Source organism: Megalops cyprinoides, chromosome 7 (assembly GCF_013368585.1).
Source record: "Megalops cyprinoides isolate fMegCyp1 chromosome 7, fMegCyp1.pri, whole genome shotgun sequence".
NCBI classification, from domain to species: Eukaryota; Metazoa; Chordata; class Actinopteri; order Elopiformes; family Megalopidae; genus Megalops; species Megalops cyprinoides.
In genome coordinates this window covers 11,179,205-11,199,910 of record NC_050589.1, presented here as the reverse complement: position 1 = coordinate 11,199,910, position 20,706 = coordinate 11,179,205, and the positions used below count along the sequence as shown (strand labels likewise).

The following is a 20,706-nucleotide window of genomic DNA, read 5'->3' as shown; positions in this document are numbered from 1 at the left end:
TAATATATATGATATAAAAAATGTAATTAGGGACAAAGATAGAGAGAGAAGCAAGAGAAAAAAAGAGAGAGTCAAAGAGGGGAGTGTGTGTGTGTAGGGGGGTGTCTGTGTGTGTGTGTGGGGGGGGGGGTATTCTGCTATTGCTACTGTAATTTTTCACCTGAAACTTTCAGTGAAATCCCCCACAGCTCAGAGATATCTCAGATGGTAATGAACTGAGGATCATAAGAGTTTTTTTCACATTTTACTTTGTTTATTTTCTATTTCTTAAGCTGGCTATGCTGTTATTAAAGTGTATTTATCAAACGTATTTACCTGAATGTACTTAGCATAATTTGGCATAGTATGCTGTTGCTTCAGCAAATATCTGGCTCATATCTAATTAAATCAGGGTTAACTCCAGTTGGACCTCAGAGAGTTTACATTCTTATGTGCTCCGTTTTTGGCAGATGCAGTCAAGGGCATTACAGCTGTTCCTATAAACCTTCAATAGCATTTCTTTAGCGAGATTAATAGACAAATAAATGAACATAAAAGGCTCTCAGTAGGATTTCCTTCACATAGTTCATGCCACACATTACACCAAGGGACACCAGCTGACAGGTTTTAAACTCACTCTGTCAAAGTGACTCAGCATTTTTTTTCTGCAAGAACAGAGAAGTTAATCGCATGACTATGCAAGGATGCCATTTCAGTTAAACCCATTCACCAGTTGCCTACATTTCTGTGTGAGTAATGGCAGTCCTCTTTTCTTAACAGCATGTAATAGCTTCCAGAACCACACTCTTTCGCACAAATCACATTGTTTGGTTTGAAGGGCAAAGTCCTCCCATTGGTTAAGGTAGTGATCAGTAGCCCCGCCCAACTGTAGGGTTGACAAAGCATCCCTGTCTGATCACTAGCTTCCGCCAAACCTCGCCTGACCTTCCAGCACGTCTGTGGATGTGTGCGCGAGGTTCACTGCCTCTGTCGCACTGTAAAGTTGCGCAACACTACACGGAATTATGGGAAATGCCCGTGGAATGGCAGCTGCCATCCTTCTCTGGACTGTACTCACACAGTGATATTTATAGGCTGGGCAGGAGATGAGCAAAGCAAGGGGGGGCTCGAGAGGTCTGATTCAGTAAATATGCCTCACACATTTACAGTAAATGCACATTCTGAAGCCCTGCAACCTGACCCACACCCATCGGGACCTGATGACATCAAGTTTGTTGTTTTGGGCCCAAATTTCTGTGATAGCATTCAGGTTCCAGTAAGGACGGACTGGAATCCGAATCCCCTCCCCGAATCCTGTCAGGGCAGGTCCGTGCCAAGGCGGGTAACAGAGAGTTAGCTTCTTCAGGCTGGATTAGGTTTGGGTATTACAGTGTGTGAGTCTGGTTGGACTTGGGTTTCAGTTTCTGGCCCGTGCAGAACTTTAGCACATTCAGAGTGACCTCATGTTTAAATCTGCCTTTTAAGACTGTAATGGTCAAATAATACATGATAAAAATGGCAAAAAAAATAATGACACATAATAAAAGCACATGCAGAAAGAAAGATAAGGAAGAAGGAAAGAATGAGGAGGAAATATGAATGCAGGAATCTATGACATCACTGGAGGGTAGAGGTGACATCATGTCCCCTCATGACCATGCACAATTCAGCATGTGATATTGCTGACCACCCTCTATGAGCAATATGCCTATTAATTGTCCTGTAAACAGATTTAGACAAAAGTGGAAAGACTGACGTATTGTATTGACCTGATTTATGAGTCTGGAGCACAAAGACGCTCGCACGTGTGTGAGAGTGTGTGTGTGTGTGTGTGTGTGTGTGTGTGTGTTCTCACTGGGCATAGCTCTGTCTCAGTAATTGCAGGAAGTCTGTCCATTTGGATGAGACAGTGCTGTATACACCCCTAAACACAGATATCCTTAATTACGTAATTATAATTATGTTATGTTATTATGATGGTAACTAACTTGGTAACTAAGAGAACACAAGATGCCAACATCTAGACATCTTATACTTGAATCCTTTTCTGCGGATTTAGTGTTCAGCTGTTTGCGTGTTTGTGTGTTTGTGTTTATTTTTGTTTTGCGGTCTGAAGAATTTCCTGCCATGTTCTGTAAAACGTCCTCACTGTACAGCAGCAGAAGTTTGCATGATGCAAACATTAACATTCTATTTTTTATCGTTGTGATTGTGAAAAAAAACAATGCATAGATAATGTGCATAAGTATATTTTTCCTCATGTATTATATACATGTGTTATCTATTCTGTACAAAAAAAAAAAAAAAAAAACGTAAAATGTTCTTTTATGGCTGTTATCATAACACTACGTTGACTTGATGTAGCGTCTGAGGAACTGAAACGTAACAATGTGTTTAGCCGGCAGCGATCCCTAAGGAACGATTTACATCTACTAATGAAGCGCGGCTGAAGGTGCAGGTCGGGTGAGCCGCGAGCGAAGAACAGCCGTCCGCGAGTGCAGCGTCTGCAATCACTGCAGCCTCTGACACCAGCCGTCCTCTTTTTCCTCTTCCCCCTCTCTCTCCTCTGTTTATCCTGTCCTCCTCCGTACGCACCACACTGAATCACCCGCCCCTGCGAAGCTGAAAACACTCTCCTCCATTCTTCTGGTTCTTATTCATCCACCCCCCCCCCCCCCCAACGGACCCCACCTCCATCTGCTAACACAGACTTCCAGCATTTGTGTATTCTCCTCTTAACTCCCCCCTTTCATCTTCTTTTTCTGCATTGGTGACGCTTGGCAAAGTGCAAAAGCAGATTTTCAAATGGATCTTGCGAGCAAGTCATTATTATTATTATTATTATTATTATTATTATTATTGTTGTTGTTATTATTATAAGAAAATAAACTAGGATAACATTTGCATGCCATCACAGCGCTTAAAGTGGAGCGCTAATTTGATCCTGACTGAGGCAGCGGGGGTCCGGGAAGAGAAAGGAATGGGTGGAGGGAGCAAAAACACTTCTCCTCTACAGGAGTACGCAGAGTGTAATAATATTTAAGATCCCGAGGCACTGTGTACACACATGGTGTGTTTGCACAACCGCTTGTGTTTTGACGTTCGAAACATCTTGATCGACTGTAGATCTTTTTTTTTTTTTTACAATAGCCAATAACGCTGTAGTCGATCCAGATGTCACAAAACTGTAAAGAGCCCGAAGACTTGTTACAGACGTGACAGTGCACCACCCGTGCAAACAGCCGCAGGAAAAAAAATATGAAAACAACAAATAACTTATTCTAAAAACTCAAAACAAACTAACAAAAAACAACTAACTGCTCTGCCACAGTCATACAACTGTATTTAAGATATTTTAATTGGACAGGTGTTACTCAAGTGATTCCTTCTGATACACACACATTCCTCTCACATAGAAAAACACACGTCTTAAGATGAAGCTGATGGACCTGATGAGTTATTATTGCAATAAAATCGTCGTAAAATCATAGTAGCAAAAAAGATGAAATTAGGTATCTGTTAAATGTAGCCTACATGTAAGGAAACAACAGTCAATAAAACAGAAATACAAATACTTGTACTATAAAAACATGACAGTGAACTGGTCTGACATGATTTTTTTTTTAAAAAAAGACCTAAATTCTGTGATGAAAATGGAGTAGTTAGAAACAATAGTTGGAACTGATCTCGCAGATTATCCATAAATAAATCACCCTTTCAGCTGACTAACCAAACACGTGAATTATGTTGTTGATTTATTTTGTCTTTCTTTTTCTTAAAAAAAATCTGTTCCTATTTGTGCATTTTTATAGTTACTGTGCATGTGTAGACACCATATTATTCCCATCGGCAGTCGGTAAAAAATTCACTGAGAAGTAGAACCATCGGATGCGCTGTGGTATCACCAGCTACTCACTCACTTACCAGCTGCACGGTTTCAAAGACAAATTAGACCCCTCTTTCATCGGTAAACATCTCTCTCCTCGATAACCATCCGCTTTATATGCTGTGCGCAAATAGATGGAGAGTAATCGGAAACATTTTCTCAAGAGGAAATATTCACAACGCATTCAAACTTTTGGGGTTGGAAAGGATGTTCGATCCAATTGGTGTCTGGTTATTTATATATATATATATATATATATATATATATATATATATATATATATATATATTTCCTTTATATCATCACAAGTGTTGTTTCCACACTGAAATTAAAGTAAAATATTGTGTAAGACTCAAGATATAAGTATACAATGTTAGGCAACACTTTCCTAGAAGTTATCAGTTTTTCTTGTCCTCCCTGGAACGAACAGTAAAACCTGGCTTAAGATCTGAGAGAAAAGAAAGCAAACAAAGTGAAACGCTCACCTGGCATTTCTCCTACAGTACTGGGGTGAGTGAGTGAACACACTTCGGATCGGAGGAGGTGCAGTAGCTCACGCCACCACTAGGGGGCTGAGCGTGACGATTGAGGAACAACCCCTCGTTTGAGTCAGTGGGAACCCATCTTACTTTCTGTGTGCTGATTAACTTATAATTTCTTAATTAAATCACCCCCCCCCCCCCCCCAGCCTCCCTACACAAGATCTACCCAGCATGCTCTCCTTTTTGTGGGTCTGCTGGCTCTTTGTGTCCGTGTCTCAGCGGCTCACATGGTTTGTCTGTGATCTGCGAACCACAGTTTTAATCAGTTCATGGTGAGACGCAAATGTGAGGCACCACTTGGTCACGCGAACCCCCGTCAATGGAGCAGTCTGGATTCAAACAGAAGGATAAATTGTAGGAATGTAACTACATTGCCAGACGGGTCTTTCAGACGTTGTGCGATGAGGGCCTGCTCACTCTAGGTTCGAGCAGTCGCACATCTTCGTTAAACGGACTGATCTGACTTAATCAGAATTAATAAAGCAAGCCCAGTATGTATTTTAGTCTAAAACATTGGCCCGCTGCTATTTTTGAAGTGGAATTTGCACATTGGTTTAAAACGTCACAGCAATTAAAGTTTATAAGTAGTATCTCTTTTCCTAGCCTTTGTGTATGCTACTGTTATCATTGTTCTTGGTTTTAGTGCCTTCCCTGACCACCCCCCCCCCCCCCCCCCCCCAAAAAAAAAAGAAAAAAGTCTCAGAGAGATGGAAAACAACTGAACTTGCCAACAACATACAGGAAATGTCTTTAATATCTTCCATCTTCAATACTCTCACCTTTGACCTGTGACCTGTGACCCCGCACACTGAGAACGTGGCTGTCCACCCTCCAATGTGCTGACTGAGACTTGCTCAGCTTGCAAACAGAGGTACCTTTTTTTTACCTCATCCGTAAAACACAAAACCTGGCCGAGGATTCACAAAAATCTCAAATAAAATAAATAAAGTGATACAATGAAATAATATGTTCTCAACTGGCACATGGATTACATTAAAAATAATAATAATAAGATAAATTAAAAATATGTTGTTTTATGTTAAGAGATGGAATCCTTTGGCATCCTGATGACTGAATGACTTACAGGTCAGGGGTGGGGGTGTGGTGTGGAGGCGAGGTGGGGGGGGATGTTTTGTGTAGCCAGTTTTCAGTTTGGAAGCATCTGAGGTTATAGGATGTTATCTAACAGTGGTCTGGTCCAAATCTGTTACATCATCCATTTCGGCTGAACCAGGGAGAATAAAAAGTTACGAAATTAAACTTGTGCTTTGATTGGGAGGGGTAAAAGCCTGTAAATAATGGTAAATGCCATGGAATGAACAATTTATTTGTATGTTTGCAATATCATAACAAAATACTAATGGACATTTGGGTATTAGCAGCACAGTTGCAGTAAATATAGAGATTGTAATCGTGTGCTTACATAATCCTGTACAACAATTTCCCATCCCCATTCCCCACATCTACAAGGCTGTGTAGGCAGCAGTGTGCCATAGTGGAAAGGAGCAGGGCCTGTAGCTGAAAGGTCACTGATCCGATTTCCTGCTGGGGCACTGCTGTTGTGCCCTTGGGTAAGGTTGTAGCAGGCAGCTACTACTGCTTAGTGCTTAGCTTGCACTGGCAAAGTGACTCAAACTGCTAATTCAGTGTAAGATTCTGTGTTAGGGATAGCATTGCAGGCCATTTTCAGCTTCTAGCTTCTTGCTTGCATGATACTCCAAAGCACAAGCAATAGACCAAGACCAGACCAAGTTAGCGCAAAATATCTGTGTCCAATTCAGGATAGCTGATACCAGTCAGAATCACAGACAGCCGTTTCAACAGTTAGAGTATGTAACAGGAAAGTTTGGCAATGTTAGTACATTGGCATTTTAAAATGTAGTTGTTTGAGTGTTCAAACTCAAGGTGACTATTGCCATGAGTACATATTACAAGTGATAAAAAATGTCATTGCCAACATGGTAACCATGCAGTAATTAAGAAAGGCAAGCATAGTCAGTTAGCTAGCAGAGCACACTAATTCTGTGATTTAACACAATGTAATAATAATACATTCAATTAGACTATTCAAATAGATAATGACCTAAAGCTTTTTGTCTGCGCTTGCAATAACAGTGTGCATTCTGGCCCTGTGGCTATGTTTTGTACATGGAAGTGAAGCACAGACTCTTGGCTGGTTCTGTGTTGGACGAATGAAGCAGTATACAGGAGTGCTTGCTTACACTGCAGTCATGCATACTCCTTGCCCTGCAGGCGAAGTCACCTGCTGTAGGAGGCGGAGATCCTAAACGCATTCATACAGCACCACAACGTGCCAAAATGATGCGCATTTCGTTTGGCATAACTGCTGCACCAAAGTCAGTGTTTTGGCCCCGTGTCTCTAAAACACTCGCCACTGTCAATCCACACGGGAGCAGCAGCGTCTGCAACGTGTTACGTGGCATCTGTTTGGCCCGCCTTGGGCTTCTCTCCATCCCATAATTTACTCCGCCTTTCTAAAAACGGTAAGCAATGATGTTTTAGGAATTTAATAAGCTTTTTTCACCACTCCTCTCTGGACACGTTATTTTGGCTCCTTCGTGTTTCAGACCTTTTGCTTGCAAGCCGTTTAGTTGATTTTGTAGTAAAAATGTTCCACTAGACTGAGACTGGGGGATTGCTACGACCAGCCCAGATCATTTATGATCTATCATCAGATGATTTAGTCTTGATATAATCACATGCTTGTGCAGGTGTGTGCTGTGGATGATTATCATTATCAAAATGTTGAACTAAAATCTTGCCATTTCTTAGGTGATTTTTTTGATCCATTACCAATAATCTTGTTTTGTTAAAAAAAGTTATTTTTTGCTCAGTGTGTGTTAATAGCTGACTGTGGTATCGAGAGATTTCTCGTAAACCACAGAACTTCATGTTTCAGGGAGATAAAGCCAAAACCAAACAAAACAAATAAAAAAACACAATAGCAAATTACAGAGAACAATTAAAGGATGTTCACATCTGGGACGGCAGGAGACAGAGGGTCATATGTTCAGGAAAAGACGTCCACAGTGTCACCAAGATACCACATTGCCGTCCTTTGCCAGCCTCACAACATGTGACATTAAAATTTGATCATTTTTTTCTTTTATCTAATTAGATTTGGCAAAACCCAAATGACATGAAAACATGTAAATAACTATATCAGCAAAAAATCCAAAAATCTGCCTTCCGTTGACTTCAGTTTAAGAGCCAACTTCTTTCCATAGCTTTCACTCTCTCCATTGTAATGCCAAACTTTGGCAATGTACAGAGGAGGTGTCTGCCTACTGAACTCTAGCGCTTGACCTGTGCTTTCCAGAGTTACCCTGCTCTGGAAATTCCACAGGTTCCTATCCTGTCTTTGTTTTTTTTCTTTCTATTTTATTCTATTCTAAACCATGATAGGCTCTCTGATAATCAGCCCTGCTAAAACATATCACAGGCGCTCATGGGAATTTCTCCAAATGTGCATAGAGTGACCGCTACTCTGCTGACAACTTGTGACTGACTACAGCGGTGTCACATTTTGCTAAGTCATGGCTGGCTTATTCCAAAACAGAGTGCATCACTACATTACTATGGAAGTAGAGGTTGCTCAGTATTATTGTATTGTCAAAGGCTTTCGAAATGATAAAGTCCTTACTCACGTCAGAGTGTTTCTTTCTCTGTGTGTCCTGCATGAAAACCACAGGATTTAAAACACGATCAATTTAAAAACATGCTGTATAAAAACACAATTGTTTCCTACCGTTTATTCATCATCCACACATCTTTCTGACAAGGTCAATGCTAATTGTCAATTAACCAATAATGACTGATACAGCTATAGCCAAGTCAAGGACTTATTAATATACAATGTAATAATATGTATATAATAATAGTAATTTGTTGATGATTCTTTTTAGGAAGGCAAATTTTATGTTTAAGCCTTTGAATTGGGTATCATTTTTATTTGTAAGTGCTGGTGGCCACCAAAAGGTTATTGAGTAGGACCTATAGACCTCTGAACCTTGTGGGAAATCCATGGTAAACTTTTGGCTGTAAGCAAGCTCAGCGCCAGGAGAAAATGGAGAGGGTTGCACAAAAAGTCATAAATACTATGTAGACATCAGGATATAAGGAGACAACTGGGGGTGCACTGAGGTCTGTCTAGTGGTGCAATGCACCCTTAAGCACTGCCATGACAAAACTCTTTGCTCTTCCAATGGCGTCTGCCCACTTCAGATAAATTCAATTCAGATAACTTTCTCCGCAGATTTTGCCACGAAAGAGATGGTGAACAAAGGCCATAATGTGGGCCAACGCTGGGATACAGTGGTGAGAGTTTGCTCTGCACTGGGGCTGTAATGGATGGGTTAGAGTCCGCTTCTAATACTTCCGGGTGCCCGCAAGCCCCCTGCTGGTAGACTCAGGTATAGCTCCACCTAGGGGGCTAACTCTGCATTCACTCGCATTCCCTGCAATAGGAGTGCTGAGCGGAGCAGCTATGAGTGACATCTGGAAGAAGTGTGTAGGGAGAGAGGCAGTCGGATTGGGTGGCTGTTCGGACTCACACTGGGCTGAGGCGTCTTCTTCGGGCCTGAAGCAGCGGGAGACAGCATAAATCTCCCGCCTCAGTTCTGTAATCCATCTTCAGCAAATACTGCATGCAGTTTTCGTGCCATCGGTTCCCACGGAGAGGGAAAACATGGCTGAGATCAAAGGCAGCCGAATAGGAGAAAGAAATAAAGCCTGCAACTGATTCGCTTCAAATTCAGCTTTTATAGATATGTACATGATGACACTCAGAAAAATGTCTGCATTACAGAATGTTCTGGGCCCCTCTTTCAAGATGTTGTTCTCACTTGGCTAGTGATGATTGTGAGATGTGAGAATATGTGTCTGTGTGTGTTTTTGTGTGCATGTGTGTGTGTGTGTGTGTGTGTGTGTATGTGTGTGTTTGTGTGTTTGTGTATGTGTGTGTGTGCGTGTGTGTGTGTGTGTGTGTGTGTGTGTGTAGGTGTATGTGGCAGGTTGTAGTTGCCCTTTGTAGCCTTTGCTTGCTGCATTCAATACAAATTAAATTTAGTTGTATTAAATTTAAATTTTAAATCTGATCAAATTAATTTGGCGTATTTGCCCTACAGATATAATGCCTTTGCAAATATGAATCAGCTGTTAGTCCTAAGCCAAAAGAATGACAATCATGTCTTAATTTTCTGTCAGCTTGTCACACACTTGACTCCACACTTGACTGTACATACTGTGAGATTGCGCTTTCCTATCATCCTACTACGGCTTGCACCTCAAGGTTTTTCCCAAAAGTGAGGTAGAGATTACAGAGAGCTGGAATTAGATTACCACTCTTGTCTCCAGATGGTTACAGGACACGATCCCAAGTGAGTCTGTGCTGTTTTCTCCCCAGGCAAGGTCTCTAACCCGCTCTGCTATAGCAAATATCCCCCTCTATCAATAGATGAGACGCAAGTCATTCAGGATAAAGGTAAATCCTAAAGAAATAAAATCAAAGCTATCGCTGCCAAGGTAAGGGGCATAAGGGCCACACTAGCCATCTGCTTCCAATGAACAGGGATTTGGGGGGTTTAACCCATAGAAAAACACCCACTTAGAGAGTGCTTTGGAAATCCACTTTTGTTTTGCACTGATAAACAGTGACACCACAGAGAGTATTATCTGAAAATTCCAATCACTCAGTAATGACTCAGTGTGTTGCAAACTGAGATCTTAAGATAGTAGCTATTTTACTTTTAAAATGGATAAAAAAACAAATAAACATTTAGATATCACAGTCATTATTAAGTTGGACTTAAGAAGCTCAATTATAATCACTGGTCTCAGTAAAATCACCAGAGATGGTCAGTGATTTAATACTTAATACTTTCATTTATGGACATGAACATTTAATTTGAATGCTTGTTTCACTCCATGGGATTGTTCTGGCTTCTGTAAGAGACATGATGTCTTAATGCAAGTGCCATTATTTTAGGAAACTTTAGAAACATCTTCAGGTATTGGTGTCTTTGCTGGCCAATGTATCTGCACCCTTGTCAGTGTTAATATGTCAGTGAGTTGAAACCTAACTCTGTAGACTCACTGCACAGGCATTGGACTGACAGTTATTTTTGAATGTATTACTACTCCAGAAGGCACATGTATATTATGTTATATTATATTATATTATATTATATTATATTATATTATGAGCTGTGAGGGTGGCAGCATCACACACACACACATCATTTGTAGTATTGCTTTGGACCTATTGATAATAATTCCTGGTGGACAATACAGAAATACAGTTACCCAAGGGAAGCTTTGTCTTTTTAATACTTTTATTAATTTCATATTGCACATGTATTCCCTTTGTATGCTTTGTGCTCTGTTGCCAAACGTGGACAGCAGTAAAAAGCAGTTTAAAAAAAAAAAAACACCTATAAAACTCAAACATGCAGAAACAATACCGATAGAACAAAGAAAAAATGTATAAAAAAGACATTTTATATTAAAACATGATGGTATGTTTGTACATATTTAATGAAAAAACCATTAAACAATGTCAAAATGAAGTCCTCAGAACAGTCAGATCAAGCTGAGCTTCAGTAAGAAATATTTACATGGACATTGGCTTTGGGCTGGCTATTGCAATTATATACTGAAATTCAGATGTTCCATGTGCTGTTATGTTTAAAAACTAAAATATTTCACCTGCATGTGCCTCATATTCAGAGAGGCTATAGTACAGAGGTTAAAATACACTGTACAGAGGTTAATTCTAAAAAGTCTTACTTTCAGTCAGAAAAATATGACTTCTGCACTAATTACTACAAATTTAAAATTGGGAAATTATACTCATGACTACTAACTTAATGACTGGAATATCATCATCATTAAAGACATGCACAGAGCAGTGTTGGAGGAATGACTTTATTGGATAGGTGTTATTGTGTAAATTGCAGCTAGTTGTCAGGGGAGTGCATATGAGGTCAGGTCCATGTTTTTCAACCATTTATATTTACTAGTGTTAATGGACCAGGTCTCACTGGGGGCTTTGAGTACATGTGGATGGGGCAATTATAGTCAGGCCATAACCATTGCCCTGAAATAAATATTGTATATGGACATTTAGTGCAACATTAGGGTTCATGCAATAACTGTAACTCTAAACATTTTTTAATCAGGTTGTTTGCATAAGTTGAGTTAGAGAATGACTAGGCATGACCATATATTATGTCATTATGGGCCGGGTAGAGGCTGATTTCAAAACTGCAACATTATTCATTGCCAAACCATGGTGCGTGTAACTTCATAAAAATATACAATAATAATAATTTAATGAATTAAATAGCTGTAACAATATATACCTGAGAGTGTGTTTTGTATATCATGTCGGCCGCTGCGTGCGGCTGGTTCTGAGGGGTTCAAATCGCCTGGTCAAGGTGGGAACATACTAAAGAGGGAACCCGACACTCAGGGACGGCAGGCAACCCGTAAAGCGTGAGAGAACAGTGTGGGGAGGAGAGGAGATTGACAGGAAAAGATGAGGAGAAATTGCAGGGCGGGAAGGACCACCTGCCAGTGCCGCTCGGGTCATACGGCTCTGGCGAACCCTATCCGGTCGTTGGCGCGGTCGAACTCGGTGTAGTAGCGGGCGATGAAGTTGGCGCCAAGTATCCAGAGGGGTCCGGTGGGCGGGGGGATGTCCAGAGCCTTGAAGGCCACCATGCAGATCTCCTCTCCAAACTGGGATTGCTGTGAATAAACGTATGGAGAGGAACTGAGGACAGTATACCTGAAAGCAGTATATAGTCTAAAGAGAGAGATCAGAGGGAGGAGCATTACACAAACATCCCAAATGTTAAATCCTTTTCTGCCTCCATGTATGACCCGGCTTACAAAAACACAGCAAGACAGCACTCCGCTGTTGGAGCCACAGCTAGGACATGACTCTTTCAGAAAAGGTTCATGGTAGTTTGCTGGCTGGGGCGATACAGTTTGGTCCAACGTATTTGTTTCTTCACCCACTTAAATGACAACTGCCAAAGAATACGCCGCTGTTGCCTTGGAAACAGCACGAGTTCACTTCTTGCTCAAACCACAACATTCCACGCGTCACAGTTCTAGTTCTCTTTGCTGCCCTGGCTGATGTCTTAGTGATGGTCATCTGTGGCACGAGGCTGTGAGGTGCTGTGAAAGCAGCGTACCCAAAGAATGTAGTCTTCCTCGTTCAGGTCATACTCCAGACCCCCGAGGTGAAAGGAGATGCTGGGTAAGGACTTCACCTGGTCACAGCTCACCGTGTACTGCAAGGGAAGCACATTACAGCAAGTTACGCTCAGGCTGAGCCCTGCTTCTGTTCTACTCTCACACATCCTCATCATTCAACCAGACACAGGCACCAGCACAGCAGCTGTGCCACAGAAAGGTCTGAACCTGCAACCACTTCCACGTGAGTCCAGTTCACCAAGCACTGTCCATGCATGCTATACAGCCCATGAGAAACCATGTAAGGGCTGAAATAATGACCATTTCGATGTTTTAAATAAGGGGCATTTAAATTCAGAGTTGTGTGATGGATCAGTTGCACGAGTTTCTTCAAGTGAACCCTCTAGGTTGTAGGTCTCTCTCTCTTTCTCCCTCTCTCTTTCACCCTGTCTCTCTCCCTCTCTGTCTGTCTACCACTGAGTTTGTGTAGTATTATAGCACATTGCCCGCCAACTAAAATAATAAACAAAGTATTGACATGGTGACATACAGTTATGAGAGTACCGGATGAGTCACCCCAGGTTTCCAGTAACACCCTGTACATTGAACGAAAGCATTTTTTTGCTTGGACTTTAGACTGTCAATGTACTGAGTATTATATTACATTAAGTGTCTGCTGAGTAGACACTGTCATCCAGGGCGATTTACAGAGCTCCCATCTTCAGATGTTTCATGTTTACACAGCTGGGTACATTAAGAGCTTTATTAAAAGGATAAGCTAAAGGGAACAGAAGCGGGCATTAGGATGTTCTCATAACTTCTACTCCACACGGCCTTCATCAGAGTGATGATGCATTTATACAATGATATTTTTTATTTGTTTCTTATCGTATTTTTTCCCCCTGCTCTGTCTAGTTGTGCAATTGATGTGTGAAGCGTCGACAATATGCTAACAATTCTTGCTTGGCCTGTGTATCGGCACAAAGCACAGTTGTGCAACAGCCCTCTGAGATTGCATAATGACACTGCTATCCAGACCAGAACCATGCCCTAGTGTTATTACACTTTGCATAAGGGCTCTTTTGACCAGAAATGATAAAATTGATTGGGTTGCGTTTTTAGACTGCGATAAATTAATTAGCATATTTAGAACTTATTCATTTGATTTTAAACAGTTCATTCATCATTTATTAGTATCTTGGACAAATGATCTGTTCTGTATGCAGAACTCTCAAAGCCATTATTGTTGATGATAGCAATTTTACAATTTACAATTTACAATTTGGTATTTTCGCAGATGCTTTTAAACCAAAGCGACTTACAATTAGTGCATCAATCAGGTTTGGCTGATTTTGCTGTGTGTTGTTATCCAGACAGTTCAAACACATATTTGAATTTCTTTAACTGAAGTTAATTTCCACAGCGCACTGACTCAGATCATATGACAATGTGTGAGGCCATTTGACCTATTAATCTGTAGGTTACTAAGGCGGGAGTATTGCATGGTGCTAGGGAGTAGGTCTTATGACTCAAAGGTTCAATTCTCTGTGAATGTTGCAGGTTTAAGAATTGTACTTAATCTGGATATCTACTTAAGTAATGATGAGTAAGCCATAAAAGGCTGTGTATTAAGTAAATAAATAATTACAATAGATTGTACATACCCCTCCCTCGGCCAATTCTGTGGCCCCAATGGCCTTCATTAAGATAGACACAGAGGAGGCGGGGCCAGTGACATAGGAGGAGCCAGTGTCAATCACAGCTGTGCAGCCTTCGGTACAGAAAAGAGTCTCCGCCCCCACCGAGACCCTGGGAGAAGAAATGAGAGGAAAAGAGTGAATGCATTTAGATGTTTTATTAATTTATTATTTGCCCTGTGTAGGATACCCACCAATGTTCTTTTTTGTTTGATGGTCTGATGTCTGATGACAGTTCCACACTTACGCACTTCTCTTTGTCTACCCTTTTACATTTACATTTAGATGATATCTTGTGGTAGACATTTTTATCCAGGAAGAGGACAAAGTAAAGTGGCATAAAAGATGCAAAGGTGCATAGAGGATGTGTCAGTCACATATATCCTCAGGTGTATATATCATGATATAAATATACAGTACCCTTGGTTTTATATGCACAAGAATATATTTTTCTTTCAGTAACTGATAGGATTGAAATAATCTCACTGGGGGTGACATCACGCAAAGCAATGGATTAATGGGATAACCACTGCATGTTTTTGGTCATTCATAAACATAGATTAATGCCAAATGAATCAGCTAAGGCAACAAAAAATAATACATTTTTAGCTGATTGATAGCCCTAAATATTCATGTTTGGGAGAGGGGGTGGTAGGAAAGGGTGACCTTTTCAGACCTCTTCCTTTGACTGGGTTTTGTCTTGGGTGTCACAGCGTACCCTTTCATGGTCACCTCCCATCTGCCACTGGTGCTGGTGTGCAGGTAGTTGAAGGTGCCGGTGTAGTAATCAGGATCTGTCCCTCCCAGAACTATCTCTCCTCCGGGAATGTGTTTCGGGTCTCTGGTAGACAGACAGAGAGGGAGGGGTTAAGACAGGTTTCCAGTGAGCTGCTTTAGCTGTGCAATAAATAGAAGTGGCCATTCAAAATGAACAGTATACTTACCTGTCAAGAGAAGCATTTCTGGCTACCCACTTGTTACACTCTCGTCCCATGTTTTGTGTTGGTATTTTTATTTTTACACTATCCAGAGATACTTGCACAGGTTACAGTTTTACATGTTATCCATTTGTACAGCTGGACATTTACTGAGACAATTCCGGGTATTTTGCCCAAGGGTACAACAGCAGTGCCCTGCCAGGGAATCAGACCAGCAACCTTTCAGTTAGGAGCCCTGCCCTGCCACACCGTAAGTGTGAAATTCTGGCTGAGTGGGTGGGTCACCTGCCACTTCTGATTGCTTGGTCTCTGCGCATATATTATCTCAACTCAGGCACAGGTGTCATCAGGCCTGATACAATGCCAGCAAGTGAAGCTAAGGGCACGCCTACCTTGTGTAATAGACTGAAAAGACCTGCTCCCTCAGGACATGCTGGGACATGATGCGGTCGAACACTGGAGTGATGCCGTCGATTGCCATGTCGGGGTACCCCATGCCCAGCACCCCATCAAACTTAGCAAAGATGAAGGGTATAGCAGGCAGGGCTGTGGCCTCTGCAAACACCTGCACAACAGGAATCCCACCCACCTGGAGGGTAGGAGACAAAATTACTGGGTGGGGGGATTAAATGAAAGGTCATTCAGCCAATCAGGACTCTTATTGAAACTCATGGCCCACAGCGACAGGATCCTATTGCACAATTAAATAGGGATGCTGAAGCAGAAAAATAAATACACCCATAAAATATTAATTATATCTTGCAATTATTTAACATGATCTAATGGAAGTTTGAAAATGTTTGGAAATGAATCATCTGGGACCTGTTTGGTTTTGCATACTGTAGTAGAAATGTTACTTTCGGAACGGATTTACAAAATTATTGGGTCTTATTTGCTCACAGAACAATCTTGTGTGATTTTGAATTGCTTGAGCTGAAGGCTGGTTAAGATGGGTTAAGACTCAAGTTTCCCATATCTATGAGTCAACTCACTGAAAATGGTCTTTAAATAGTTATTATGAAAATATGGAGAAACTGAAAGATTTATATGTGTATGAAAAGTTTCCATACCTGAGGTCCTAAGATAGCACAGACATCTTTTTAAAGTTTTTGCTCTTTTATGGGAATTAATGAGATTCACAGATGAAGGTCTATTACGATTCTTTAACATTTTTGAATGTGTGATGTTACTTTTATTAATGACTTCATCTTTTTTTCCATGTTGGGGTCAGAGGTCACCAGCATAAAAAGCCAGTCCTTCCTGCTATTGGTCACATTTTTAACATCAGTCTGATAGAATCAGAATGGATTCTCTTCCCTGGCTGATGCAGGAGTTTGATTAAAACCTTTCTGGAGTGAGTTGAACCGATGCTCGCCTCAATTTTTCTTCAAAGTGTCATTGAAGCCAAACCTTAAATCCAAGTGGATTATTTTCTGATGGCATGCAAGGATAGAAATTTTCCATCTGAAATGTCATCCAGCCAGTTAAAGCCTGGTCAAGGCCAGCCAAAAAATCAGTTGATTAGTCAGTCTTGCAGCAACACTAAAAAATGTATTCTTTTGTTTATGTTTTTGTCATTTATTTCTTTATTGTCTGGGGGCAAGGGCTTCTCGAGGCACACTCACCACAACCACATCCTCGCTCAGGAACCCTCGGACGTTTCCAGAAGCATACTGGATCGAGAAGCCCGTGCCATTCTGGACGTGCGTTTGAGATTGTGAAGAATCATATCTGTTGTGGGTAACTGAGCAAAGGAGACACAAGTTACAATGACTTCAAGAGAGAAAACCTCAAAACATCAACAGGATACACTTTCAGCAACTGCTGATAAATATATTTCAGGGCATCCTTTTATTGTTTCTTATTCATTTTAAACATTCTCAGAGTACAGAACAACACACAACCTGGATTTTCGAACTACATCATATCTATATTTGTAATATATTCTGGAAATATATTTGGAATAAAAGTAACAGTGTAAAAGCCTATCTATCTATCTATCTATCTATCTATCTAAATCATATTTCATGATTGAAATTAACAGTATGAATAAAACAAAACAGTTGTGACATACTGCTAGCCAACTATATTATTCTGCATATCAAATATGCAGTGAACCCCACAGTAGTGTTAACACCACTCCTAAGGTAAAGCCCCACCCTTACTCCCAGTGTGGGAATGTCAGCCAGTGGAGCTGTAGAAATTAACTCTTATGGTCAGCTCTACAATGCTGCCCTCTAGAGGGACAACAGGTATGACAACTCTGGTAAATGGCATTCCAATCCCCCCTCACTCACTAAAGGGAATATCTTTAAACAGAATGGAATGTACATTATAGTCCCACAATGGAGAATCAGAGTGCTACCAGCAGGAGACATTTTACCACATGTAGTTTCAGTAGTAACATTAGTGCCTCTAGAGGCTACTTAGAACATTCAATCTTTTACTGTATATATTCTGAAACCTAACAACTGATGAAAAGGCTAATAGTACAGAATAATATATACTTTAAAACATTTGCAACGTATGAAATACTAAGTAACCATGAACAGCATGTCTCCATATAAGATGTGAAATCCTCAATAGCAAAACTCAAATTGAAAATTGATCTCTACATAGCTTCTCACAGTGTGTTTCTGTGCCTGTTTCCATCTATGTCTGTATTTGTATCTATATTTGAGAGTAAAAACTGTTTTAAAAATTAGTAAATTAGCTGAAATTAGCTGTGTCCTTGTCAATCCTGCAAGCATGTTGTGATATTTTTAAACACAGTCACGGCAGAATCACACAGCCCACACAATACTCCCTGAAAAAAATAGACTGGAAGCAGTTTGCTGGGAATGTGCAGAGCTATTAAGCTAAGATTATCTTGGGCTTTTATGCAAGGGTTTTGGGTGCCCCTGTACTTACAGCATGCCGTGTAGAGCGGGGAGCAGTCATACGAGGGAACCCACAGATTGGCCGAGCCAGTGTCGAACACCACGTTAAACATCTGTGCAGGTGACCCGATGCTGATCTCCCCAAAGTACTGAGTCTGTGAGAAACAGGCAAGAAATGGTCACAATCAGAAAATAATGCTGCTCTGTCTACTCACAGAGTAATTTACCCTTACCCTTTCAACAAATTTCATCATGTCTCATTTATACAAGTGACTGCCGTTCCTGTAAATATATGAAACATTGGAGGAAAAGGTACAATAGCAACCTAGTTAAGGGCAAAACTTAAGACTAAAAAAATAATTAACTGGGCTACATGCTCTATCAGAGAGAAAAGCTCAACTCTCTGGCAGATCTTACTGCAATGCTGATCAACACTTCTTCCAACAACCAGATGTCATAAAATTCGATCTTTTACAGATTTTTAGAAAAATAGGAGCAGTTTCTCACATCCAAATAATTAGTCAGAGGGGTAGGGGCGGTCCCGTTTCTGGGGAAGGGGCTGTCTCCGGCTTTCTGTGATAATTGAGCGAGAACCTCGGCTGGGGACGCGCCCATCTCACGCAGAGTCTCTCTGATGGAGGGCATCTTCTTCAGCGTGATTCTGTGGAGAGACCAGGAAAGACTGGTGATATCATCTCTCCTTTGTCTAAGGAGGCCGGAGACATTAGAGCAGACACAGACACCAGAAATTCTAGCATAGACAGAGGGACCAGAGAGACTAGAGCAGACATGGAAACCAGAAAGAGTAGAACAGACACAGAGACCACAGAGACTAGAGCAGACATCATCACTTCTGTCTCCAGGGTGATCAGAGAGATAGCAGATCTTTCCTTTACAGCACACCTGTAGCTCCATCCTCCTGTTTGCTTTCCTAAATCACCTGTTTCTGGAGGAGTGGAACCAGCTATTAACCTCTCACAACTAATCAAATCGCATATTCACGAGCATCTGAGTGAATGACACCTATAATGGCATTCATTAGTTGTAATTACTATAATCTCTGAATTAGGATGTTGTGCTTTTCTGTTTACACACAACAGAGTCTTGTCAATGCAATTTCAAGAAATGTATGAGAACACATAATGAATATTATGACAAAAAAAAAAATCATATCATTAGGTTAAGGCTAAACCCCACTGTTTAAGCCAATGTTTAACCGGAGTATTTCTTGGAGAACTGCTGACTACTGTTGAGACGTTAATCACCCCAGCTCTCCTATGGAAGTAGCTGGATTCATTTCCAGTAGATTACATCTGACTCGTCTCTTCCAGGAACAGGTGATTTATGGTGATGTGGGAAGCAGGCTGGGTGCTGCCTCCACAGCCCTGCTGCTCAGCTTAATGGAAGGAGTGTCTTTCTCTGGCTCAAAAAAGTGATTTAAGAAAGCAGGATTCCTGTTTTATTGCCATTTGTCATTCTGACAGTAAGAATGACCACCCATACAGGTGTTCAACAGGTCAAGGGACTTCTCAGGCGCAGACTCACACACATGCAGGTATACACACGTACACACATACGTGCACACACACACGTGCACACACACGCACACACACACACACACACACACACACACACACACACACAGACACACACATTCAGGTGACCTTTTCTGCTGACCTGCTGCAGTCAGTGCAGATGTACAGTATGCTGGTGCACTACACACTGCACTCTACGCACTAAACACACTGCACACTACTCATACATTATTACATGCTACACACTACATACACTTCACACTACTCTCTACACATTACACATAATACAAGTGCATTGCTAAATACTAAACACTGCACACTGCGCACACACTACACATACTGCACGCTACACATATTGTACACTACACATACATTTCTGCACACTACACACACGTTACTACATTCTACACACAACACATGTATATTACTACGCAGTGCACACATACTACACAGATTGCACACTACACATACACACACATACACTGCATGCACACACACACGCAGTCTTACACGGTGCAGACACACAGAATCCCAGAGAGTGGGACAGAGGGTTACCTCCTGAGGGCCTGGATGGTGGTGAGGGACAGAGACAGCAGGATCAGAGCCCAGCAGTGCATCGTGGTAATGCGTTTGGAGTGTTTGGAGGACAGCGCACTCACACAGGTATCTTCTGAGGGACTGGCCTCAGCCTCCTCTTTTATAGCATGTCTCCTTCGCTCAGCTCAGACCCACACACGGCTTTCTAGAACCAAGCTTCCGCGGAACTGTCCACCCGAAAAACACCCCCCCTCCCCCCTCCTGCCCGACCCCTCTCTCACTGATAAAGCGGTCCCAAGGCGAGTTGACCTCTGACCCCAGGGAATGGTCTGAGACAGAACGCAGGGACAGCGGGCTCTGGAGACCGAATTCCCGCTGGGCCAGCGATCAACGTCATCCAGCCACGTCTACCTCCCACCGCGGATGTTTGGAGGAGGCGGGGCGTGGGGGGTGAGGGGTGGGGGGGGCACACGGTTCACAGCCATGTTTA

General features: G+C 41.6%; 1 protein-coding gene across 1 annotated transcript; it reads right to left on the bottom strand.

Moving 5' to 3' along the window:
• Nucleotides 1-11,918: 11,918 nt before the first annotated feature.
• Nucleotides 11,919-20,701, bottom strand: LOC118780309 (renin-like). The gene is made up of 10 exons (XM_036532742.1): nt 20,635-20,701; nt 20,235-20,373; nt 18,652-18,805; nt 18,176-18,299; nt 16,891-17,009; nt 15,658-15,854; nt 15,046-15,168; nt 14,295-14,439; nt 12,630-12,728; nt 11,919-12,177 (listed from the first exon to the last, which is right to left on the bottom strand). Exons 1-10 carry the CDS (start codon nt 20,699-20,701, stop codon nt 12,016-12,018), a joined length of 1,329 nt encoding a protein of 442 aa, XP_036388635.1. The 3' UTR covers nt 11,919-12,015.
• Nucleotides 20,702-20,706: the final 5 nt, after the last annotated feature.